This window comes from Callospermophilus lateralis, chromosome X (genome assembly GCF_048772815.1).
Source record: "Callospermophilus lateralis isolate mCalLat2 chromosome X, mCalLat2.hap1, whole genome shotgun sequence".
NCBI lineage: Eukaryota > Metazoa > Chordata > Mammalia > Rodentia > Sciuridae > Callospermophilus > Callospermophilus lateralis.
In genome coordinates this window covers 109,381,071-109,395,623 of record NC_135325.1, presented here as the reverse complement: position 1 = coordinate 109,395,623, position 14,553 = coordinate 109,381,071, and the positions used below count along the sequence as shown (strand labels likewise).

The 14,553-nt window shown below is 37.0% G+C and overlaps 1 protein-coding gene across 2 annotated transcripts in view; it reads right to left on the bottom strand.

Annotated features, from left to right (window-relative positions):
* Nucleotides 1–14,320, bottom strand: part of Hprt1 (hypoxanthine phosphoribosyltransferase 1) — a 40,798-nt gene extending 26,478 nt beyond the window's left edge. For both annotated transcript variants that reach the window (XM_077106777.1, XM_077106778.1), the window contains exons 1-3: nucleotides 14,132–14,320; nucleotides 2,908–3,014; nucleotides 1,119–1,302 (exon numbers count right to left, since the gene is read on the bottom strand). In XM_077106777.1, coding sequence (XP_076962892.1) covers nucleotides 1,119–1,302; nucleotides 2,908–3,014; nucleotides 14,132–14,158 — 318 coding nt within the window. In that variant the 5' untranslated portion in view covers nucleotides 14,159–14,320. The remainder of the gene's footprint in view (nucleotides 1–1,118; nucleotides 1,303–2,907; nucleotides 3,015–14,131) is intronic.
* Nucleotides 14,321–14,553: the final 233 nt, after the last annotated feature.

The window sequence follows — 14,553 nt, the reverse complement described above, 5'->3', positions numbered from 1 at the left end:
AAAATCAAAAATCCACACAATCCAAGAAATTGTGAATTATAAAATTAACACATAAATATCATACTGATTTTGTTTCATCAGTGTTGATACTGTAACATATTTCAGATTCTGTACACAGGTAGACTAATTACAGGTCAAAATTGGTTTCTGCCACCCAGGAAACAATTGTTAACCTTATTAAGCAAACCTAGCTCCACATGACTTACGACTGCCCCAAACCAATCTAGTTCTGCATAAGATATATATTACAGTAAGCAGTCAAAAAACATTCCTTGGGGCTGGGGTTGTGGCTCAATGGTAGAGCACTTGCCTAGCATGTGTGAGGCACTGGGTTCAATTCTCAGCACCACATATAAATAAACAAATAAAATAAAGGTCCATCAACAACTAAAAAAAAATATTTTAAAAAAATCCCGTTAAGTCTCAACAGCAATTCATTTTTTTTTTTGGTCCTGAGGATTGAAACTAGGGGGTGCTTTACCACTGAGCTACAACCCCAGTCCTTTTTTATTTTTTATTATGAGACTAGGTCTGGCTAAGTTGCCAAGACTGGTCTTCAATTTGTGATCCTCCTGTCTCAGCTTCAAGTTATTCAAAATACAGTTGTGTGCCACTGTGACTGGCTCAGCAGCAGTTCTTTTTTCTTCTCTCTTTTTTTTTGGGGGGGGGTGATGGTGCTGAGGATTAAACCCAGGGCTTTGTGCATGTGAGGCAAGCACTCTAACAAATGAGCTATATCCCCAGCCCCTCAATAGCAATTCTTTAAAGGATTAAAAAAAAAAAAAAAAAAAAAAAACTCCAAAACAAAACTGGGCTTAGTGACCCACAACCATATTCTCAGCATTCAGGAGACAGAGGCAGGAGGACTGCTTGAGCCCAGGAGTTGGTCTTGAAAAACAAAACAAACACACAAAAACTATAAAATACGTACATAGCCTCTTAGGTGACTAGTTTGAAAAAGATAATACTTGCTTTGATGTAAATTACCAAGGGGTATATTTGAAAAATACCACTTTAACCAAGTGAAATGAATATATAAGTATAGTCTGCAGAGCTTTAAAGAAAATACAGGCAAACTAGAGCTGTCATTTTTTTTAAATCATATCAAATATACTTACACAGTAGCTCTTCAGTCTGATAAAATCTACAGTCATAGGAATGGATCTATCACTATTTCTATTCAGTGCTTTAATGTAATCCAACAGGTCAGCAAAAAATTTATAGCCCCCCTTGAGCACACAGAGAGCTACAATGTGATGGCCTCCCATCTCCTTCATCACATCTCGAGCAAGTCTTTCAGTCCTATGGAAATAAAATCAGGGATTTAAAACAAAGTTCCATGTATTTAAGCTTTGTAACAAACATCTCTTAAGCATTAAACTTCCATAAAACGCATCCATTGTCCCATGAAGTATACCCTTACTTTACAAAGCCAAATTAAAATTTGAGAGCTTCAAAAATCAGATACACTGAACATCTATTATAAAATTTAAAAATGCATAAAAAACAAGGTAGAATTTTCACCTATTAGATTGGCAAATTCTGATTAAATGATATTTGTCTAATATACAACATTAAAAGAGATTATGGGAAAAGGACACTGTCATATGCCACAATGTGATACAACTTTTGGGAGGATAATCTGCAGTACCAAAATGTTTGATAAGCCAAGGATGGTGGGTGGCACATGCCTGTAATCCCAGTGGCTCTGGAGGCTGAGAGAGGAGGATCAAGAGTTCAAAGCCAGCCTCAGCAATTTAGTGAGGCCCTAAGCAACTCAATGAGACCTCTGTCTGTAAATAAAATACAAAATACGGCTGGGGATGTGACTCAATGGTTATACACCCCTGGGTTCAATCCCCAGTTCCAACAAAAACAAAAACAAAAACAAAAACATCTTCCCCTTGACCCAGAATTTCCACTTGGATAAAGCTAAGCAAGTGCCAAAACATATGTAAAAGAATGTTCCCTCTAGTATAGTCTGTAAGAGCAAAATAACGGAGAGATCTTAAGTGTCCATCAATAGTGGACTGGTTAAATCAGTTATGGTACATTCATAAGCAGAATGCTACACAATCTTTAAACTAGGAGATATTAAAACAAAACAATGATAGCTATAAATGTAATAATATTAAAAACCCAATCAATTTTAGTACTGTACAACAGTGCATATACATGTGGCAAAACTCATTCATATATAAAAAATACACACACAGCCAGTATCTAGAGGGAATGCATACAGGTGGCAGAGAAGTCTTTACTCTTTCCATTTATAGTCTCCATAGAACATTATATACCATAAATGCATTGATATTATACTTTAAATAAAATTTTTAAAATAAAAAATAGCCACACACAAAAGGCAAGTATTTAAATACAAAGAAAGGTTGTTCATTACAATTCATTTGATGGGGGGCTGGGGTTGTGGCTCAGTGGTAGAGCACTCCTCACATGTATTAGGCACCAGGTTTGATCCTCAGCACCACGTAAAAAAAAAATAATAAGTAAATAAAGGTAGGGTCTACAACTAAAAAAATTTAAAAAAAAACCCAATTCATTTGAGGGGAAATTTTCAAGCTAGATATACATAATAATCAGACTCTGATCTTGCCTTTATATGATTCAGTCCCATTACTCTGTTCAGGACTAGGAAATCAGACTCTGACTAAAGTTCATTCTTCCAACCTCACTTCAATGTTGATTTTACTCTACTCCCTACAGATTCCCACTACACCATGACTTATACTGGATAACTAGTAAGTTCTACTATTTTTTTTTTTTTGTTTAAAAAGTGTTTATTACTTAACAAGTTGGTTTAGTTTATATCCAAGTATGAACTACTAAACAGTTGCTGACACATGAAGTTAATATAAGAAAAAGTAAATTTCAACTTGAGATCTTACTAACCTGTCCATAATTAGTCCATGAGGAATAAACACCTTTTCCAAATCTTCAGCATAATGATTAGGTATGCAAAACAAATCCAGGTCATACCCTGGTTCATCATCACTAATCTAAAAAAGAAATAAGAGATGTTTTAAATGATAACATTAAAGAACACAAACATCCAATTAAAGATAGATGATAAACCTTAGTTTGCCAGAGAAATTTAGGTATGAGATAATAACAAGAACTTTTAATTTTGTAATATAATACATTGCAGTTTTTTAAAGAATTTAACCTTTATTTTATTTGTTTTTAATGTGGTGCTGAGGATCAAACCCAGTGCCTCACACATGCTATGCAAGCACTCCACCATTGAGCTTCAACCCCAGCCCCATTATAGTTATTTAAGAAAACCATATATCAAAAGACATGAATAATGAAGAATGTATTTTTTGTGTGTGTGGTGCTGAGGATCAAACCCAGGGCCTTGTGCATGCGAAACAAGCTCTCTACAAACTGAGCTATATCCCTAGACCAAGAATGTAGAAGTAAAAAAAAAAACATGATGTGAAATTTCCTTTAGGTCACAAAGTGAAAAAGAAAAATTTTAAGGAGGTAAGATAAATGTGGCAAACATTGGCAATATTAAATGAGTGATTCACTACATTATTCTCTTCACTTTTGAGTCTATTTGAAAATTTATTTTAAAAATTTAGCACACTATAGTCTAATAAGCTAATATGCCATACAGAACAAAAACTGCTGTGTTCCATCTCAAATACAAATAGCCTCTTTTATCTCAAAGTAGAGGAAAAACAAATACCAAAAAAGCTAAATGATTCTTTAAAAACTCAAATCTGAGATTATAATCAAATTATGAGGTGCCTTTAAGGTAGATACTCCAAAAGTTTGAAAGGAACACATATTGGTTGTCTTGATATGTCCCAGTCCTCACATACAAAATATTAAACCCCAATAATGTGGTACCTGTGGTGGCAAAATGTACTCTGATTTTTTACAAATATTGTATATACACCTATACACCTCCCCCCCAAAAATACAACAAAATTATAAAAGTTGTTATCTTTGGAAAGGAGTTATACTGATTTTATTTAGTTCTTTTACACCTCAAAAAGTATAGGACACTTTAAAAAGATAATTTAAATTGCTGGGCACAGTGGCATACACCTGTAATCCCAGCAATTTGGAAGGCTGAAGCAGGAGGATCACAAGTTAGAGGCCAGTCTCAGCAATTTGGCAAGACCCTGTCTTAAAATTAAATGGCTGGGGATATAGTTCAGTAGTAAGGCATCCTTAAGTTCAATCCCTAACCCCTCCCAAAGAAGAAACATTAAATTAAAGTGAAATATTCAAAGCTTATTTGGGGAAATAAATCAAGAAGGATTATAACACTATATATCCCATGATATTCAAAACTACCATATTTAAGTAGCTGGTGATATGGCAGCTTTCAAGAAATACTGGCCAAATCATAATGAAATCTCAATCTATCAGTTAATACCTATCAAATACTTCTTCCTGAAGTTAGCACTGTATTAGGTGCTTAAGGACAAGTAGTTTGACTTTTAATAAATCTAAAAATTACATATGTAAGGTTAAAATATTATTCACATAATCCAGTTAGATTCTGAGTTTTCTACTACTGAAAAAATGAGTTCCATGTTGTCTCTTTTTCGAGCCTAAAAGCTCCATTTTGAGTTCAGACTTTGGTGGGTTTTTATATGTTGTCAGCAGTCAATATTTATTTGTTTTAAAACACACATTTTAATTAATAAGCAGAAAAATTTTCTATTTGGGGGAAAAAGGATTATGCCAAAACCTCTAAGATTAAGTGCTAATATATTTGCTAAACATTCATTTCATGTTTACATCAGAATACATTTACTAAAAAATTCAAAATGGGACATTTGGGATATGCACAAGAGCATTCTAAGAACATTTTACAACATGTACTGAGTTTATAAATTTTATAAACTGAAATTTAGTTCAAGTTTTGAACTAAACTTGATAGAAGACAGACTGTTTGATTTTATAAGATAATACAATCAATATTCATGTCAGGCTCATCAGAATATATCTGCATCACCTGACAAGAACAGAAATATACCACTTCATATTGCCTTAAAATCAAGATCCAGAGTACCAAAATAACTCCCTTGAAGCTGACTCACCCTTTTCACCCAATTACTCACTGCCACAAGTCCAAACTAAGACTCACTCAGGATTCTTTTTTTTTTTTTTTTTAGAGAGAGAGAGAGAGAGGAAAGAGAGAATTTCAATATTTATTTTTCAGTTTTCAGCGTACACAACATCTTTGTTTGTATGTGGTGCTGAGGATCGAACCCGGGCCGCACGCATGCCAGGCGAGCGCGCTACCGCTTGAGCCACATCCCCAGCCCCAGGATTCTTCAAAGACTACTGTATCTATAAAAATGGGTCAATGCCTGGCTACAGGTTCTACAAGTAGTCTAGGAACTTGGGAATCTGGTTTCAAAAAATGAATGTGAATTCTAACATTCATCACAGACATATAGTTGAAGAATATAGACAGATCAGCAGGGATATACTCCAAAATAGTAATTCTATCTCTGTCAACACAACAAACTGATTTCTTAGTAGTTTTTGCTTTTTGGTGGTGCTAGGGATCAAACCTAGGGCTTTGTGCATGCTAGGCAAGCACGCTTACCAACTGAGCTATTTCCCCAACCCCCAACAAACTGATTTCTAATTCAAAGGTTTTGACCCCAATCAAAATGGACTTACATGTCAAAGAGTGGATTTGTTGTTTTTTACTGAATCCTATATATTTTTAAAGATTTATTTATATTTTTTTGTTTCAAGTATAAAAAATGTTAATAAAACTCTTCCCAAAAGGCAAGAATAAAATGTATAAAACATATATCCCTTGAGGGGCTGGGGTTGTGGCTCAGTGGTAGAGTACTTGCCTAGCATGCATGAGGCATTGGGTTTGATCCCTGGCACCATATAAAAATAAAAACAAATAAAATAAAGGTATTGTGTCCATCTACAACTAAAAAAAATGTATCCATTGAAATTCTTTAGTCACAATTTTGTTTTATAAATGGATATTTGTAATAACTAGGCACTACAAGAAAATCTATATATAGGGGTGTATATCCTCTTTTTTTTTTTTGGTACTGGGGATTGAACCCAAGGGTGCGTAACCACTCAACCACTGAGCCACATCCCCAGCCATTTTATATGTTATTTAGAAACAGGGTGTTGCTGAGTTGCTTAGGTCCTTGCTAAACTGCTGAGGCTGGCTTTGAACTTGCGATCCTCCTGCCTCAGCCTCCTGAGCTGCTGAGATTATAGGCATGCACCACGGCACCTGATGTATATTTTTCGTGTGTGTGTTGGGGAGGGGGTGGTAATGGGATCTGAACCCAGAGGCACTCTACCACTGAGCTACATCCCAAGTCTCTTTAAAAAAAAAAAAAAAAAAAACATTTATTTTGAGACAGGGTCTCACAAAGTTGCTGAGGCCTTGAACTTGGCAATCCTCCTGCATCAGCCTCCCAAGTTGCTGGTATTACAGGCATGTACCCCGGTCCAGATATATGTATGTATGTATGCATGTATGTATGTATGTATGTCTGTCTGTCTATCTATCTATCTATCTATCTATCTATCGCTGGGGATTGAACCCAGGGCCTCTTGTATACTAGGCACATGCTCTACCACTGAACTACAACCCTAGCCCTAGAACATGTATTCTTTGTACTTACAGAGTATATACTATATCATACCTATGAGAAGGGATTAAATTTGACACAGCTAACCTCAATGAGCTTACAGCAGATTAGATGACAAGATATGTATATGAATAACCATAGCCTGCTATTAAAAAAAGTTACAGGTAGTATTGTGATAGTGTAAGAGAAATCAAACTGACTTGGGAGCCTAACATGCACCTGGACCACTGCTATGAAATAACATATAAGAGATAAAATAGAACAAATAGAACCTCAGTTTTAATCATCCCAAACAGCATAACTTCATGTTTAATAGGTCCAAGAACCTCAATCTCTATAAAAGCTAGACAGAAATATACAAGGTAACCTATAATCTTATTAGCTAATGTGACATTGGCTAATATATGATATTAATCTCATCTTATATGGAACAGTTAAAAATCTAGTGGCTGCTTTGATAGGAAGGGTTAGAACTGGGGATTACAATATAATTACACAAAAATGCATTCCATTCACCTTGATTAGGCACAGTGCAATAGGTTTTGTGGAAGATACAAAGATTATTTTATATTTACAGCCCTTCAAGAATTTATAATCTAGAGGGAAAAGCATAATACAACTACACAGTACAATAAAATTATAATCTGTAGCAAAATCTGATAAGCACACAGATGTAAATTATCAAATGTAGTTATATATGCACTAAACATAAACCTAGGACCCAAGGTTACTCAGCACTGACAATTCTCTCCATAACCAATACTAAAGTTTTGTTGTTGTTCTTTTGGTACCGGGGATTGAACTCAGGTGCACTTAACCACTGAACCACATCCCCAGCCCTTTTTTTGTATTTTAGAGACAGAGTCTCACCAAGTTGCTCAGGGCCTCGCTAAATTGCTGAGGCTGGCTTTGAACTCACAATCCTCCTGTCTCAGCCTCTCAAGCTGCTGGGATTACAGGCATGTGCCACTCCACCTGGCTAGCAATCCCAATCTTAAAGTAGTCTTTATATTCTGTGGCCTTGATTGTAAATAGTAAAGACCATCACATGGCTAATGTTGAATCAGCATGGCCTTCTAAATAAACTAAGTGATAGTAGTGCCAAACTTTCTATATGAATAGAAATCACATGTTTTATTATGTGTAATGTGGTGTTGCCTGTGGTTATTACCAACATCTTCTAAAAGAACTATTAGTTTGCATAGGCATCATAACAAAATACCATATACTGGGTGGCTTAAACAATAGAAATTTATTTCTCATAGTTCTGAAGACTGAGAAGTCCAAGTTCAAGGTGCCTGCAAGGTAAGAATCATTCTGAAGCCTCTTCACTTGGTTTCTTTCTGGGCCTTCTCACTGTGTGTTCACAAGATCTCCTCTATAGCAAGTTCTCTGGTGCCACTTCTTACAGGTGCACTAATCCCATCAAATCAGGGCCTTATCCTGCTCTAACCCTAATTACCTCCCCAAGGCCCCATCTCCAAATCCACCACATTGGGAGTAAGGGCTTCAATATGTGAATTTTACGGGAGGGGGAAACACACAAACGCTCAGGCCTTAACAAGCACCCATCATAAAAATGACTACAGAAGAACACAAAAAGGTCTTGAATAACTTTGAGGGAAGAGCCCAATTCAAAATATTTGGGGAGTACTCTGGAATAGCCGCAGTAGTAAACATGGAAAGGTGGTTTTCCCCCAGATCATTTTCCCACTATGGCCATTTCTGGCTACACTGGAAATAAAAAAAAAAAAAAAAAAACAACAACAACAACAAAAAACAACAACAACAACAAAAAAACAGGTTATGACAGCTGAGTTGTTTACCATTATCCACCTAGTTCAGAAATCTAAATGCACCTCCTTGAAGCTCTAGAACATAGCTTTCACATTCTAACCTATTTGTGTTACACTTGTCAGTGATAAAATCTGCACAGAAACTTTTCTACCTTTTGTCTAGAATTAAAATCAATATTTTTGGTATCATAAATTACTGAAATCATTTTATTTTCCAGTAAAAGTGGCACTACAAATTCTTAATAATTATGTTTGTCACATTTGTAATAATGACCTTCATGTGAAAACTCTTGTGGTTCACACATAAAATTTCTAATTACAAAGATATATTACCTTAAATTATAGTAAGCAAGGAAATTAACCCAAGCTAATATAAACCTTGCAATATTAATTTATCATCTGTGACAAGGACTGCTTAAATCTCTTTGTGGTAAAAAAAAAATGACAACGTTTGTGGTTCTGAACAAGACAAAGCAGAAGAGAGGAAGTGAGTCTTAAGTTACATGAGTTAAAAGATGTACACTAGATAAAATACATTTGATTTTATTCCTAATAACCAACATTACCTCCAAGCTTCTAAAATGACAGAAACCACCAGGTGGCATATTTTTTACCTTGTAGTGTTGCCTGTGGTTATTACCAACACCTTCTAAAAGAACAATTAGTTTGCATAGGCATCATAACAAAATACCATATACTGGGTATAATTTTCAAAAACCATCAAAACAGATAATATGTCATTCCCTTGGGATAATCTGTGTTAACTTAGGTATCATAAACCCAAAATTATGACTTACTGATGCAGATACTCCTAAATATAAAAATAAGCTAGTAGTATGTTGATCTTTCAATTTTATATCATTTTTACAATATATGTGTGTGTACATACATATACACACACACACACACACACACACACACACACACACACACTTATCTTCCTTGTGTTCCCTCCTAAGGCTTAAACCACTATACATTATTTTTTTTATTAGAGCATTATAATTATACACAGTATTTGGGTTCATTCTGACAAAATATTACATACAGGGAATTTGATTTCAATCCTCATTCTTTTCCCCTTTCCCACCCTCCCCCATTCTTTCTCCTCTCCTCTATTGATCTTCCTTTCACTCATTTATTTTTCATTGGTATTTTCTTTTTTTTTTTTTAAGAGAGTGAGAGACAGAGAGAGAGAGAATTTTTTAATGCTTATTTTTTTAGTTTTTGGCGGACACAACATCTTTGTATGTGGTGCTGAGGATCGAACCCAGGCCGCGTGCATGCCAGGTGAGCACGCTACCGCTTGAGCCACATCCCCAGCCCCTTCATTGGTATTTTATACATATACATAAAAGTGAAATTACTTTCAGTACATTTATATGTTATGTAACATGATATAACTAAATCCTTTCCATATTTCTTCCTTTTTCCCTTCCTTCCTCTCTCTCATTCTTCTTCAACTTCACAGATCTTCCCTATATCTTTATGATATCTGATTCCCTCCCTAACCACCTTCTTTCCCTTATTTTGCTCTAGCTTCCACATGAGAGAAAACATTAGGCTCTTGATTTTTTTTATTAGAGCATTATAATTACACATAGTATTTGGGTTCATTCTGACAAAATATTACATACAGGGAATTTGATTTCAAGTATGCCTTACTTCACTTAGCATGATAGTTTCCAGTTCTATCCATTTACCATCAAATGCCATTATTTCATTCTTTATGGCTGAGTAAAACTTCATAGTGTTTACATACCAGATTTTCTTGATCTATTCATCTATTGATGGGCATCTGGGTTGATTCCATAATTTTTTCTATTGTGAATTGTGTTGCTATGAACACTGAAGTAGCTATATCACTATGGCATGCTGATTTTAGTTCTTCTGCATAAATATGGAGTGTGTCATATGATGAGTCAGTCCTAGTTTTTTAAGGAGTCTCCAAACTGCTTTCTACAGTGGTTGTACTAATGTGCAGTCCCACTATCAAGATTATGATCATAGTGTCATGTCAAACTAAAAATGTCACCACTATTTTGGCTGTTGAGAATATTTAACTGGGAATGTGATTTTCTTTAGCTATAAAGGTGATGTAGTAGCAGTTTTTATTGATTCATTAATAAATATGTGGAAGTTCTGAAAAAATTATATACCACATAAAAATGCCAATTACTACCATTAATATCAATATTGACACTCAGTTGTTATTTTTCTGCCAGTGCTACTAAACTAACGTTTATTAAAATAACGTGTTACAAATCAGAATTCAAACACTTCAAATTGTTACGGAACTACAACTATCTTCAACTTTGTGCCTCTGAAAATTGATACATATATATACATATATATATATATATCCAAAATGAACATGTTTATTATTCCACCATGTACATTAATAAAAGATTATGGTATTTGGGTAAATTCATGTTCTTATACATGTAGTAGTTATGGGTTCATTTGCCAACGTGGGTAATAATGTATTCCTGAGTCAAGAATTGATTTCAATTCTTTTCTTGGTAGTACTGAACACAGAGCCATGAACATACTAGTTATATACTCCCCAGATCTTTTATTTTATTTTGAGACAGGATCTCACTAAGTTGCCCAGGTTGTCCTTGAACTTGTAATCTTTATGCCTTCTGAATTGCTGGAATTATTGGCTGTACCACCATGCCCCAGTTTGATTTAATTTATTATTCTTATTATTATTGCAATAGTGGGTATTGAACCCAGGTGGGCTTTATTGCTGAGCTACATCCCCAGCCTTTTTATTTTTTATTGTCACTAAGGCTGACTTTGAACTTATGATCCTCCTGACGCATCTTCCTAATTAGCTGGGATTATAGGTATGTGTCATTCTGTCTGGTTAAAAAATAAAATTTAGGGAAAAAAATCTTTAATTAAAAAAAAAAAAACCCAAATTCCAAGATACCTCTTTTTCTGCTGATCTGGTGGGTCCTTTTCTCACCTTTGCCATTTTGCAGATACAAACAATAGACAGAAAACAGTTAAGATGGAACTGTATGCTAGGCACTGTGGCACACAACCGTAATCCCAGTACCTAGGAGGCTGAGTCAGGAGGATCACAGTTCAAGACCAGCTTTAGCAACTTAGTGAAACCCTGTTTCAAAATAAATAAAAGGGCTGGGGACATCACTCAGTGGGAAAGCATCCCCAAGTTCAATCCCAGTACCCAGCCACTCCCAGTAAGATGGATTTGTAGTGTGCATGGCACAGTACTCAATTCATAGCAAAAAACCCCTAAGTTGGGCTGGCATTGTGGCTCAGAGGTAGTGCGCTTGCCTAGCATGTGTGGGGCACTGGGTTCGATCCTCAGCACCACATAAAATAAAAAATAAAGATATTCCTATTTAGATTTCAGGGCTATCTTGGGACCTTCAGATAAATGTGACTCCCCTCCCCAACAGCTTCAATTATTGATATTCAAAATGTTCATGATTTTTAAGTTAAATGTGATATTTTCAGCAGAAAGAATGTTTTTTCCTTTTTAACTTATGACAAATTCTATTGAATATTTAAGTCTAGAAAAAAGATGTGGTAGTATAAAAACAAGGGGAAATTGTAGCGAAAGAATTAAAACCACTTGCAAAATAAACATATTCTCATGTGGTATTTGAAAAAAATATATCGTGTCCACCTGTAACTAAAAAATAAATACTTTTTAAAAAAAGAAGAAAAAAAGAAACCCCTAAATTGATTTGCTCCATTTCTTCATGATCTGAAAGTCTAATTTTGGCCTACACTTATAAACTAATGTTAGTATAAACCCTGTTGATAGTAAAGAGACAACTGTGGGTAAAAAAAAAATGCACCATTTTACTCATCCTGTAAAAATCACTAGCAGATGACTGGAGGTATAGCTTAGTGGTAGAGCATGTGCAAAGTCCTAAGTTTAATCCCCAGTATACACAGAAAAAAATCAGTAGCAGGGTAAGATTTACATTCAGTTAGTACAATATTACATTTCTAGTACTACCATCCTGAAGCTTAGAAGATATAGGCATATAAACTATATATGATGTTTCACATTAATTTACAAAAATCCAGAAACTCCTTCTGAAATGAAAAAAGTAACACAGTTTCTATCAGGCAGGTCCAGGGTCAATTTCATCAAAGCGCTGTAGGGCACTATCATGTGTGTCCAAGGTCATTACTAGTTACTGTTTATCTACCTAATATGTAACTTTAGGGCATTTACATTAGATAACATCAGCAAAATATTTATTACAATGCTTAAGAGATGCTAAGTATTTAATAAATATCTATTACTGTCACTCCTAACTTAATTTTTTAGAGGTTAAGAACAGAATCTGGGGCAAGATAAATAAATTTCTTGATTTTCAAACAAAACCATTAATAGCCAATTTTAGCAATGATAACTAATTCTCTGTATACTGGTGCAGGCATCATAGCCCTAAGCTAACTTAAATCCATTAAGAACACTCCTCTTTATGTTAAGTCACAATGCCTGATATAAAACAAAGTCTTCTTTCTTAGGGTTCAAGTGATTATTTATTCACTTAACAAACCATTACTGAAAACTTCCTACTACTAAGGCACTGTATATGTTGGAGGTATAGTTGTGATTCCTAACTTTATAATGTTTGTTTAGGGGCTGAGGTAGCTCAGTGGTATAGCATTTGTCTAGCATGCCCAAGGCCTTGGGTTCCATGCTCAGCATCACAAAAACAAAAAAAGTTTAAATGGGAGAGACAAACAACAGGTACCTAGGAAAGAAACTGCTAAATCAACAATGACAATAATCATATTAAAGGAGGCTAAGGCATTTAACTGTCAGGAGGACACAGAGCTTTGGCTTTTTAAATAATCTTGATCAGAAAGGTTGGGAAGAGGTGACAACAATTTAGCTAGATAAAAAAAAAGAACCGATTAAGGTGAAGACAAGATACTAGAGGCTAGTTGTGGTAAGAACGTCCTTGAAAGCAAAGACCAGGTTCGTATTTTTAATCTACACAGCATCAAAAGAGCACAGGGTCCGGATTCAAGTATATCTGAATTCAAGGCCTGCTACTTCTGGGCCGTGGGAAAATGACCTGTTTTTTCACTAGCTTCGTGGTGTGTAAAACAGGCTCGAAAACGGTTACAGGGGCTGTTGGGAGGATCCAATGAGGCAATGCGCATTCCCACAAATATGAATTATAGCATCTGCAAAATGAAATGTAAAGCCCAGTTCCCTCCACGCCCTCCCAACGGGCGTTTTAGGGCTGAGGCTCCCTCACGAGATGCTCAAGGACTTCACCACCGCCCCCGCCCCCAAACTTCCAGGGAAGGGCTTCTCTAGAGAAAGCTCCCACAATCCCACCCCGCCTCATCATTCCAAAATCAGCCCACGGCTTCTCCCCACAGCACGCTCGCAGGCGGCACTTGTCAACCAAAACGCCATTTCCACCTTCTGTGCCCACACGCAGCCCTCTTTTCCAGGGCTCAACCAAGAAGGGACCCACCCCAAACCCCGCCATTCTGTCCTCCCTGCCGCCCTCAAATGACGTAAAGCCAAACCAAGGAACCTGTGATCGCCTCCGCCCCTCGGGGTTCCCCCCTACACCAAGGCCCCCAACGCGCATTGCGGGCCCGGCGCCACAAGGCTGGGCCGCCGCGCCTCCGCAGCTGGTCGCGCTGGCCAGAGCCGGGCTGGGCCGGGCTGGGCTCGCGAGCCAAATTGCTCACCACGACGCTAGGGCTGCGAGTCGCCATCACGGAACCGGCTGACGTGCGGCTGACGGCAGTCTGAGAAGGAGGAAGCCCACGGAGAGGCAGAGGAGGCGGCGGAGGCGCTGCAGGAGGTGGCGCAGCGCGGGAAAGCCAAGAGGTTTGTCCTAAGCTCTTCGCTGACGCCGCCGAGGCAACCGCTCAGAACGAGGAAGAGGCAGGCCCCGCCCTAGCCCCGCCCTAGCCCCGCCCCGTCCTGCGCCGCCCGCGCGCTCGCCAGCACGCCTCCTCCGGTGGCTACCGGTTTCCACGCTTACGAGGTGGCCGTGGGAATTTTCTTCCGGAAGAACCGGCGATTGCTGCTGTGCAGCTTCTGTCTCTCTTTCCCCCAGCCTCCCATTCAGAAGATCCCCAAATTCTCAAACCTACCTCTGCCCGCA